The sequence below is a fragment of the Trachinotus anak genome, unplaced genomic scaffold, assembly GCF_046630095.1.
Source record: "Trachinotus anak isolate AG129_WGS33_773 ecotype Australia unplaced genomic scaffold, CSIRO_AGI_Tana_v1 ptg000025l, whole genome shotgun sequence".
Lineage (NCBI taxonomy): Eukaryota > Metazoa > Chordata > Actinopteri > Carangiformes > Carangidae > Trachinotus > Trachinotus anak.
In genome coordinates, this window is record NW_027273876.1 from 14333372 (window position 1) to 14345174 (window position 11803).

General features: G+C 39.2%; 1 protein-coding gene across 1 annotated transcript; it reads right to left on the minus strand.

Moving 5' to 3' along the window:
• Positions 1-857: 857 nt before the first annotated feature.
• On the minus strand, positions 858-11380 carry ccz1 (CCZ1 homolog, vacuolar protein trafficking and biogenesis associated). The gene is made up of 17 exons (XM_071462327.1): positions 11234-11380; positions 10267-10342; positions 10068-10164; positions 9867-9964; positions 9634-9727; positions 9428-9508; positions 9276-9323; positions 8986-9069; positions 8118-8293; positions 7427-7508; positions 6713-6774; positions 4697-4808; positions 4319-4352; positions 4079-4196; positions 2328-2486; positions 1508-1635; positions 858-1387 (listed from the first exon to the last, which is right to left on the minus strand). The coding sequence occupies exons 2-17, from the start codon at positions 10278-10280 to the stop codon at positions 1332-1334; spliced, it is 1443 nt and encodes a 480-aa protein (XP_071318428.1). The 5' UTR covers positions 10281-10342; positions 11234-11380; the 3' UTR covers positions 858-1331.
• Between the last annotated feature and the right edge of the window lie 423 nt (positions 11381-11803).

Genomic DNA, 11803 nt, shown 5'->3' on the forward strand with positions numbered 1-11803 from the left:
GAAACAATCACTTTTGTACGTTTTGTTTTGTCATGATTTTCATTCCCCACATTCAATCAATACATGCGTATTACAATAAATGTATTTTTTTTCAGCATATATCTTTCTATATGCATTCTGCTTCACTGCTCACTATATATATATATATATATATATATATATATATACATATATATATTTTTTTTTAAATTTATTATTATTATTATTATTTTTACAATAAACCTATGGTATATATACTGTATTGCAGCCATATTAAATCTCATTTTACTTTTTTTTCTGTACTTTATCCTGTCTTGACAAAAGGGATACCTAGTTATTATGAATTGGGATGCAATTCTGATTCAAATAAACATTCTTTGGCCTGGGGTATAAGGTTACCTTGTTACATTGTTATTATTATTATATGATAAAACCGTAGCATGAGCTTAGGGTTGTGATAGTGCTAGAAATTCTGGGATCCCTCACAATAATTTAGTTTAATTAGCCCTAAAACAGCCAATATCTGTCATCATCTAATCAGTCCATGTGTCTGAAACTTCTAATTACACATTATGAAAATCTGATCAAATGAAAATCAAAAATGTGTTTTCTTTGTGTAGTGATATATGCACAGGAAAATAAATAAATAACTAAATACCCACAGGTAAAAACTATCATAAAAAAGCAAGCCAAATCTTATGATTTTTGACATAAAATGTAGTAGTTCGGTGTCCTAATCAGAATCCATTTTTATTTTTCTGATGTGAAAAAGTGTCCCAACGGATGTTGCTATTTCATAGACTGTCAAAAACCTTTATTTACTGTTGTTCATCAAAACAAAACAAAAAAATTAATGAAAAGACATTTCTTACACTGAGTAAAATTAATTCTTAATTTATTTAAAGTTAGCATAGTTGTTTACAAACCACAATATTTTTGACATGATGACAACTATGAAAACTATTACTGATCAAAGGAACCTGGACTAAACTGTTCTGTGCATGTCAGTCTTTAAATTAATTTTCTCATGATGTGTTCATAAAAAAAAATATGCATGAACAAATTGTATTTTGAAAGAAATCAAATAAACAGTTAACAAAATCCTACAAGTATGTACAAAGTACAAATGAAAGCAAAATAAGGTAAATGTACAGTAAAAATCTGGATTTTTACACATAATTACAAGAGGAAATTACAATTTTTGTAGGTTAAATAAAAAAAAAAAAACTTGGTGAGAAAGCTTTTTATTATATTTTTTATTTTACAATGCAATTATTGCATTACGCTGATGCTGTCATGATACCCTGCAACACTGACAGTTTTTAGTGTGATGAAACGGTTTCTCTGCTCCATCAGTCCAAGAAGAATATGTTGTTGAACTGCGTTGCACAAAGCCTCTTAACCTCCTCTGTGGAAGAGAAAAGATAGAAGGGCATTAGAGGTGAAGTGGAGATTAAGCATCAAGGCAGATTGTCTATTGTGGTGGCAATGACACAGATTTACTCTTCGCCAGGTGGTGGAGACATACCGTTCACTTCAATCAGATTGGCATTCTTCTGATTCAGGATCACATACAGTTCTCTCTGGTCTGACTTCTTGCCGACTACCCAGTAGTCTGTCATTGCTTTTACGATGATTTCTTCATCTTCATCGACCCTGAGACGCAGACAGAATCATATTTAAGGCTAACTAAGGTTATGTATTTACCTATACATATACCTCTACAATATAAATAAAAACACATAAAGAGAGCCATATGTAATTACCTAAAAAACAATATTTAATTACAGAAATAGTATGGTGAGTAAGTTTTGAATCTGCTGACAAGATAAGATGACAAACAGCATCTACACATCATCTGCACAAAAACAGGAACTGATATTGATACTGGGAATGTCGATGCCAATGTACGTCCCACAGACTGAAAATGGGATGTTCACATGACCAGAGTCTCATGACTGCTTCACAAGATAGTAAGTTTACAAAGTTCCCAGGAGCATCACATTATGTATGAAAATGACACAGCTGCGCTGATATTGAAGGTAAAAGATTGAGAGTTTGTGGTTTTACACATTTAATTTCCTGGGTTTGTGAAATCTGAAAGTACTGTACAGCTGCTGTTCAGAGCTGAAGATAGTTTAAATGGCCTCCTGCTGTCATAGTATCTTCTAACACTGACAAAAAAGAAAGTTTTCATAACTAAAACTAACCAATTTAATCTACTCTTTGGTTTCTACTGTGAACATAAGCATTGGCACCAAGCTGAAAATTCTTTAACAGATACCTGGAGGCCTTTGGTGAAGATAAATACAGCTACAATTTTACAAAGCCAATTTTGTCTAATGTACCTGGCGAAGTCACAGTTGATGTCTCCCAGGATCTTCATGAGGTCAGGATGGACAGAGGTGAGGCAAACACTGGCAGTCTTCCTCATGTGGATGGTGCTCTTCTCCGCCAGGTTCATGTGGTTGAAGTAGATGAACTTAAACTGGGGCTCCTTCTCTGGCCTGAATGGACACAATAAGGAAGAAGAGATAAATAAGAAATTTAAAAAAAAATCATAATTAAGTAAAACATATTCAGTCACTATTAGGATTAAATAATCCTTTCATCTTTTTACCCAGTGCTTGTGAAAAACAAGGACCGGCCTGCATTGTAATGGTGACTTTAATTTGTTCTGTGTGATGATCTGTGGGACGATCTGGATGAATGCCACATCTCGCTACTGTGTTTTAACACTTAAGCAGGAGCCTTGGCCCCTGTATGGCCAGGTTAAAGAGGTCAGGTCTCTCTGAGACAGACCATTCTGTAAACACACATTGCTAATAAATGATACAGTAAAGCCAAATCACTTTGGATGATAACATCCACCAAGAAGCAAGTTCTGCATTTCAATTAGTCCACTGTCCACCCACCCTGAGAGGAGCTGAGAGCGGTAACAGTGCTGTAAATGTATCTTTGGAAGTGTGTGTGTATGTATTCAAGTGGGCCGTACAACTGATTTTTATCGATGGTGTATGTAATTATTTGCAGTCCCTCAGGCCGAATCAGGACACAGACCTGGATGCCAGCTGAGGAATTTAAGGCGGCATTATTTATTCAGTGGATTCTTCACTAGAGTGATTAAAAAGGAGCCCATCGAATTGTCCTGGCCAGGGAGTCCAGTCTTAGATTACAGGCCAGGGCGTATCTGAAGTGAACTGTTGGGGTTAAAGGAGCGCAGGCCAGGATGCCAGTCTTTAAAGCTAAACTGCTTGAGTTACCCCTAAGTAGTGCCATGACGATATCTAATGGTATCAGAGTCTCGTCTACCACTGCCAGCCAGGTAGAGTTAATACAAAGGACTCAACGCAAACTGATGAGAAACAATGGCTCCTGTAATCACCAAAGACATAACAGCACTGAACTTCCTACTAAAGCAGAAAGACAAGAACCTGCCGACTGGTCCTATGTACAGTTAGAGTTAAAACCAAAGCTCTTGAATGACCTGCTTAAGGAGCCCAATCATAACCTTCTGGCCCCTTTGTTTGATTCTTTCTGACACGTATCAAGAAAGAGTTTTTCCATGTATTTGATATGGTGCTGAAAGGGACAATTACTTAACCAATTAGTCAACCACACAGAAAAAAATTCATTGATTGGTAAGTGATATCAGTTTTGAGTAATTCAAATTATGATTTCTTGTTGCAGCTCTTCAAATGTGCGGATTTACTGGCCTATTCCCACCATTTCTTTTTCATAGTTTCTAAATTAAAGTGACTAATGGTGGAAACAAACATTGGTAATTATTTCATCATCAGTTGCAGCCACAATTAGACAGAAGCAACAGCTATAGGGAAAGAGAAAGAGGGAACAGACAAAACAAGATTTGTATTCAAACCAAGGAAATTGTGCTGACACGCTATAAGGCAGCTGCACAGTAAGTTCCTCATACTGCATTATGATGCTCCTGTAATATGAAACAGGACTTCCCCTGTGTTATTAGTAAAGTGATGCTGACCCAATTATAGTATCACCAGGTAGAAGTGACAAACAAGAACAAGCTAACTTCACAGGGAAGTGAGTTACAAATCAGGATAGGGGTGGATTCTCAACTGACCCTGATATCCTGCGGTTAATGGTGAACTGTTCGCATATATCAGATGCCAGCAAGGTAAGCTGAGGGCCCACCAAGCCGTCCAGTTGTTCACAGAACTCCCTCGTCAGCTCCACAGAAGCTGGAAAGGGATGGAAAAATTTAATATTTTGAGCAGCGAAATGGCCAAAATACTATAAAATACTAGAATAATAGAACATAATTTTAGGAAATCAATTGGTAAGTATGTGGGTTCACACTTACCACTGATCATAAAACAAGCGGCAGCGCTCATCGCCTGAAGAAGAGCAGATCAGTGCAGGTTAAATGCAGAATCAAGGTCACACAGGTTAGAAATTACATTAACGTGATGATAAGCATTATGGGAGGTACTTCATCATTTTAAAACTCTGCTGTCTAATCCCAAAAATCCATATCATTTGATAGAGCAGTGGCATTCATCCTAAATCTAATGTTCATAAACAAACCCTTCTGTCACAGATTATGAGAATCATCCAAAAAATGAATAACAACTTCCCCCTATTTTAATACATTAAAATACTTCTGTATGAGTATGAATGAATCAAGAGATTGAGTTTGTGGACTGTCACGACAGAGTAGAACATGTTTCCTCAACCATACCTTATAAACAATCAGATGCAGCTCTTCATAGCCGTCCCCTGTGCTGACAAATATTTTTGGAAATCGGAATTTGGCCTCTGGATCTTTAAGATTGGTAGGTCCTGTCAGAAACCTGGAGAGAACAGAGAAGTGCTCAGCTGAGTAAATATTTAGAAAACAGGTGTGAAAGTTACAAGGGTTATCTGACAGACTCATTACAAATGAGACTGAAAAAGGAGAGGCTCACTGGAACCCCAAAGAGCTGTGATGCTGATTGAAAAAAGAGCGCGAAGAGCAGTGGAACTGAAAACATTAGGTTTGTCCTGATGGTGGATGGTTAACCTGACTGGAGGAAAGGCCACGTGGTGATTAAAATCAAGAACTTAGCCTCTTGGGAGCATGAATGTACCCAGAACATTCATGTGAATCTGTCGTCTTATGAGGTGTCCTGTGGACAGAGCGGTCATTTTGGCGCGAAGGTGGTTGTTCTGGGGAGTGGTTAAAGTTCTCAGTATTTTGTTTAACGTTAGTTGGTCAGTCCACCACTTGAATCTACAATGAAATTTCTCAACAGTTACTGGATAGATTACTATGAAATTCTGTATATACATGATACCAAGGGGATGACTCCTACTGACGTGTAGCCATCATGAAGTTCACATTTGTGGTTCAGAGTGAAAGGTCATGACAACTACTGGATGAGTTGCCATGAAATTTGCTATTCATGTCATTCATGTTCCCCTCATGATGAATTCTACCACCTAATTAACTGCAACTGGACTGAGGCATACAACCCTCAGGTGGTAATTCTAGTTTAATCATAAAAGGACAAATCTTTTTCCTTAGTTCTAAAATGAATCAGAAGTTGTTAAAGCTTCAGTCCTCTGAGACTGATCCAAGCGATAAGATCACAAGCTGAACAAGGAATTCACTGTTGTGCTGTTAATACACTGGAATCCATGGATGCCATTTAATGTTAAGTGGGACTATTTGCATTGGAAGACATGTCTTTGTGTTAAATGTGTCTTTTCTATGTGCTGCTTTGCCTGCATGGATCTCCAAGAGCAGCTGCAATCTTTTATATTCTATATATTTTACAATGACTTTTCTGGTCTTCACCAAGTAGTCTTTACGTTCTAGTGTGTCATCCAGGTACAGCAGTAAAATCCTGTCCCATGGAAGGTCATCAGGAGTCAGACTTGTACTACTGCAGCAGCCCCATTTCATCTTTGAACACTAATTACAGCAAACAGCATACAGACACAAGTTTTGTCAAACAGTAAATTCCTGAGCAAACTTCCTCAAGTTACATATTCACATTGAAACCGAAGAGAAGGCAGATTTTTCCCACCAGTGATGCTCTACCCTCTGCTCTGATGCTTGACAACAACGTGTTATGCTGCCTTCTAATTACCTCTGGTGTTGGAGCTGGGAATGATGTCACCCCCGAGGTGAACGGGTTCCAGTACAATAAGCTAGAAGCTCATTGTTGTTGCTTGTTTGTTGTTATGCAATAACAGTTCATAACAATGCATTATGTGGTATTTTGTGCATACAAACACTGTAGCAACATGTCCAAAGATGGAAGTTGGACAGTACTGTGTGTACAACTGATTAAATGAGACACAAATAAGAGAGAAATGCTAATAAACAGTGTATTACCACAGCTTTCACTTTTTTTGATGCACAGCGCACCCATCTTGAATTTTTAGGTGGGGATGGTGAGGTTGCTCCGACGTTCTGAATCGGAAATCTGACTTCAGGGGGCCTTCCAGTTATTATTAAATTAAACAGAAATTTCTGTCTGGAAACTTGGAAATTCTGACTTCCCAGTTCAAACAGAATGTACCATTAGCCAAGGGAGTTCCCGCCTTATCTAATTTGGTTGACTACAAGCAAAGCTCATTGCTCAAGCTTAATGCTCACTCTACTGGTGCAAGACAAACAAACATTGAAACTAAATCCAAACTGTGCTCTCATTTTGATCCCATCCTGTGCTGAGGAAGTGGGTGCACAGATACACATACAGCAACTTACCTTCCATAGTGCAACAAATTCCCTGCAACCTCCGGCCTCAGAGGAGAGTCCCTGCCAGCCAACTAAGAGGAGAGAAGACAATAATGAGAAAAGGACAAAAAGGTTAAAGAGCAAATGTGTGCCATTGCTTCAAAGTTCTACTCATGGCTTGTCTTTAGGTCAGCTCCCTTGTACACTCTGTCTGGATGATTAATATAATAAACCCCTTACAGTAGAACGTATTACATTGTTTAATGTGTTTCATCCATGTGATGTTCAAGTTTGAGTTTATGATCAAGGGTTGAAACCAACATCAAATATGTTCATCTATGTTTGGCCAATTTTCTGCAACAACAAAAAAACATTGCATTAACAATTAAACTATATCTAAGTGTTGTAAAGATAAAACTTTATAAAATGACGAGAGGGGAAGCTTAGCATCAGCAGCATTAGCACGCACACATTTTACATTAGTATTTTACATTTACTCATGTGGATGACACTTTTTGTCCAAAGCGACATCATTAAATCTTCAATGCAGTAGGGAATCTTGGCGCAAGTACTAAATCCGTTAAGTTATTTGTTAAGTAACTGCAAGGAGATCAAATAAAGAAGTGCACCGAAAATGCATAGGAAGTGCTAGTTAGGCATGTTAGGGTGTTTAGGAGAGGAGGTGCTAGCTTCTGTCCTCCATTCTACACAAACACTGTTCACTGTGCACTCCCCTCTCCTCACCTCTGGTTCAGAGTGTCTGGGGAACAGCGAGGTGGTCAGGTACTTGTACAGGATCCTCATGTCATCTTGTTCCAGTCCGCTCCTGCAGACAAAACCAAAAAGTGAAACCTTTACATCTCTTCACAACAGACCGTGCAAAAATTGCAAAACTAAAATGTGTGACTGTGTTTTTTTCAGCGTGCTGCAAGTTGTGTTCTGCATCATGAGCTGGATGTTACAGCGAGATGAACAAAGTGTCTCCTGGTGATAATTACAGTTAGGCAATGGTTGTAAACATGTGACAATGAATCCTCTATAGCAGAGCATGAAAGCACACAATGCAGCTGCTTTATTTGGACAATATTTAAACAGCTCCTCTGTTTGTCTATTGACAGTTGACAATGAAAGATCACACTGCTCTCAAGGCGTTTCATTAGCAATCACATAATCCCCCCGGTGCTTACACACAGAGCCCGGTGGCTCACAGCACAATTAAAGGCAAGTGACATGTCGGGGGCACGTAAACCGCAAAGAGGATTAGACGTCGCGTTTAAAGCCACCTCTGTTTATCCAGCATGCCATGATGTTTGCTGATGCCAGTGCTTTGATTTTTATATCAGACTGTGGGAACCATGAAATCTTACAGATGGTGGATGTCAGGAACAGGCACATACAGTTTAGAACAAATTTTCAACGAGCACTGGGTGTGTACCAGATAAGCTGGTCGTTGTACAGGAAGGCCGTGTATTTGATCAGGCTGAGGCTCTCCTCCACCCTGTTGACGAAGGACTGGATCTTCAGGTAGGTCATCTTGTCCAGTGGGAAGAAGCTGATGCCTCCAAACACATCCAGCAGGTCACAGGACTGCAAGTGGAGAGTCTGCAGATACTGGAAACCCCAGAATGAACACACACAGACACATGCACACACACATGCACACACACATGCACACACACACAATGAAAATGAAAAGACACAGGAGAAGGTAAGGAGAAAAGGGTTAGTTTACACGTCTACAAGTGCCTCCTTACAATGCAATAAAGAGAGCGGAATAAGAAACTCTGTGACTGGGACTCTGCACAGACGCTTGCATCACCCTGAAGCAGAGAAGCACTGACATTCGACCTCTGATACGCACACCACAGCCTCTCTCTTTCTCCCTGTCTTTGAGTTACATGGTGGAGAGGGAAACCTGTGTTAACTTAAGAAGGGTATTCCCTAATTAGAAATGAATTTTTTATACTTTGTGTTTTGCCTAGAGCTGCGTCGTTCCAGTGAGTTGACAGAAGCATGAAGAAGCGCTAATGTAGAGAGATAATTATTAAGAAATCAGCCGAGACAGCAAACTTCTTTTCAAGTTTTGAGTGACATGAGTATCAACAAAGAAACACAACAGTAAATCTATGTCCAAATATCATCAGTGAAGGCCAGACTTAGTGAAAACACTTACTTCAGGCTTGAGTGACATTTTATATACAACTGTATGTGTATTATTATATTAGAATGAATCATGTCGTCAAAGTAAGGTCTCAATATACACATCCACCTAGCAACAAAGTAAGACGTGGACACATTTTTACCCTGTAGAAGAATTTTTCAAGCTTCTGAGTGAGCAGCTCCACTCCACCAGCTTCCATTGCTCTGCCAAACGTGCCATTGAAGAGCTACAGCATAGGGAAAATAATCATTATTACGAAAATATTCTTTTTGCAATATAAAAGCCGTAAATTGGTAGTTCAAGGGAAGGTAGGAGGGTCACCATATGGCTTTTAGAACAGGTGGACTCTTTATTAAAAAAACATATCCAAAAGAACAAAGCTGTTAAAAGCATTACAGATAATATAATCTAAAACATACTAGTGGAACTGACCTTGTACATACTGTAGCATTGTCTTACAACTGCACCATAAACAGTATCCTACAAAGACAAGATGGCATGGTAAGTAAAATGTAAAACTGCTAAGGAAAAAAAAAAAAAAAAAAAAAAAAAGAAGACATCCAGGAGTATCTCCGTGTACTCACAAGTATTTCCTCTTCCTGATATTCTATTGTGGGAGGTTTACCATCTTTGTTTGGTTTCTCTATCATTGGGTTTCGAACCACCTGAGGAATAGCAAATAAAAAGGGATTAGCAAGGTAGAGCTAAATTACATTCCTAAGAAGATCAACAAAGTCTACACAAACAGTAAATGCCGAACAGCGATTGTACATGTAAGCCTTTAAAATACCATGACTATCCAGAAATTGTCCTCAGGCTCAAAGAAAAACTGCCGGTTCTTCTGTGTGTGCAGAGATTTAGCTGGTTTTGTTGGACAGAAAGTCCTGCAAGACAGTGAAAAGCAAGGAGACACACACCCAGACGAGACAATCGGCTAAAAATGTGTCAGTAAAATGTCAGGGGTGAAACTGCTACTGAAGTTATTCTCTGTTTCTGTTTAAAGTACAGTATTAAGATCCGTACCTGGTGAACTGTACAATGGCTTCACAAAGGCCCACATTTCGGATCTTCTCATTCTTCTCAACATCACTGGGGTGGTAAAACAAAATCTTCTTCTCTTCCTAAAAAAAAAAAAACTTGATGTATTAGCAATGTAATTACCCTGTAAAAAGTTTTCTTAATGACTATTAAGTTAAAAATACTTCCTCTGTGAGTCAAGCTCACCTCTCCTTCCCGTGGTCCAAATGTAGGGTTATAAATGAAAAAATTAAGCAGAGATGGCGTGTACTGTTTCTCTTGCATTCCTGAGGCCATTCTGGGGCTGTAACAGAAACACAAAGAGAAAGTTAATAAAGAGCTAAACACGAAGAGGCCTCCAGATTTCGTCCAGCTCACATCAATGTCAGACATGTGTCATCTTTACCTAATCATCAGCATTAGTGTAACTTGTGTCTGGATTTCCTTTGCTCCAAAGACAGTTTGGTTAGCATGCCGTGTGCCTGCAGAGTGAAGACACATCACATACTTAAGCATGGCAAATCTTCCCATAACAATAATTAACCGATAAGTAACTGATGCGTACACACACAGAGAATAACTGATGTGCAGACGGTCAAAGTTGGAAGCAAAGAGGGCATTTATACTAAAGATGCACAGTACTGAAACGGTGGATCAGTCTTAGTATATTATAATCTTCATGCATACAGAATTTATTACAGGGCTCATGTATTACATTATTAGTTATACCTATGTGTAATGGTACCTAATAAACTGGCAAGTGAGTGTAAGTTTTATCAGCAAAATACACTTTGATATCAAAAGCAAAAGTACTAAACCTGGTTAATGTAGGGTTTATTAATGTCGGTCCAGCAATTTACCACAGTGTCATTCAGCTTAACTACGACAATCAGCATTTAATCGTATCTGGGGTTTTAAGTTGAAAGTAAGTTCACAAGCGTTAGATCAATTCAGTGGACGACAAAGCTCAGTGCGGACTCGAACAACTGTTCCTCGATGCTTTTCGCCTCGTTTTACAGTTTTGTCACTGTGTCCACATATGATAATTGTACATTTAGCGACGCCGCCCGCCGTCGTTCAACCGGTAAAGTCTCTGCGGGCTGAGCTGAGAACACCTCGGTGTCTTCGCACAACAGCTGTTTATGTGAACGATAACTCAATAAATTAAACGCAGAGAGTAGCGTCTGTGGCTCCGTCAGTTAACGAGCACAAATGCTTCCCACTGACGGTTACCGAGCCAACAACCAGCCGAGGTGAAGGCAGTCTGACAGGGCAGCTAGCGGGCTAGCTGGCTCTGCTAGCAGTTGAGTTGTGACTGAAGAAAACTCAGTGACCCGTAATGGTAACGGAACAACACGACGAACAACACTCACCTTACAGAGAATACACACAACACGTCCAGGTGCTCGTGGTTACAGACAGCGTAAATTAAAATAAAAATGAGGAAATGAGATCAATGAGAGGAGACGCCGCATTATACTTTACATTCTTAACTTCCTGCTTTTGACAGCGCGGTGTCACAAGCGCAAGTGTTCGGGGTAACAGCAGCTTCAAGCCAAGTAAAGGTTCCTGGTTCCCACAGTGAACATGAGGGTGTCGTTAACTGTTGATATCTGTTGTATTTAAGGACCAAGATATTTTTATTGAGTGAATATTGTCTTTTCAGTCAGCTAGAGTTTGGGTGTCAGGCGCTGATTTTACAGAGGTTACACTGGGGCTTATGATGACACTCTTCATTTCAATTAAGAAGGATTTTTGAACAAATCTCCCCCAATGTTTCTTCATCTTCGCTGACGTAAACACTTTCTTGGTTTCAATTTCACTTTGTCCTGTGCCTCGTCTTGTTTGTAGTTGCATTTGATTACATCCTCCTGCAGATCTGCATTGCACATTGGGGATAGTGGGTCAGGGAACTGATGGCACAATACCCAGTGACACTGTCT

Bases quoted from the DNA above. Each gene is read 5' to 3' on its own strand.
- ccz1 (XM_071462327.1), bottom strand. The intron at 9,509-9,633 runs GTATTTTAAAGG...GCTATTCCTCAG, and splicing joins ACAATTTCTGGATAGTCATG to GTGGTTCGAAACCCAATGAT. The intron at 2,487-4,078 runs GTCAGTTGAGAA...GTGTCCATTCAG, and splicing joins ATTAACCGCAGGATATCAGG to GCCAGAGAAGGAGCCCCAGT.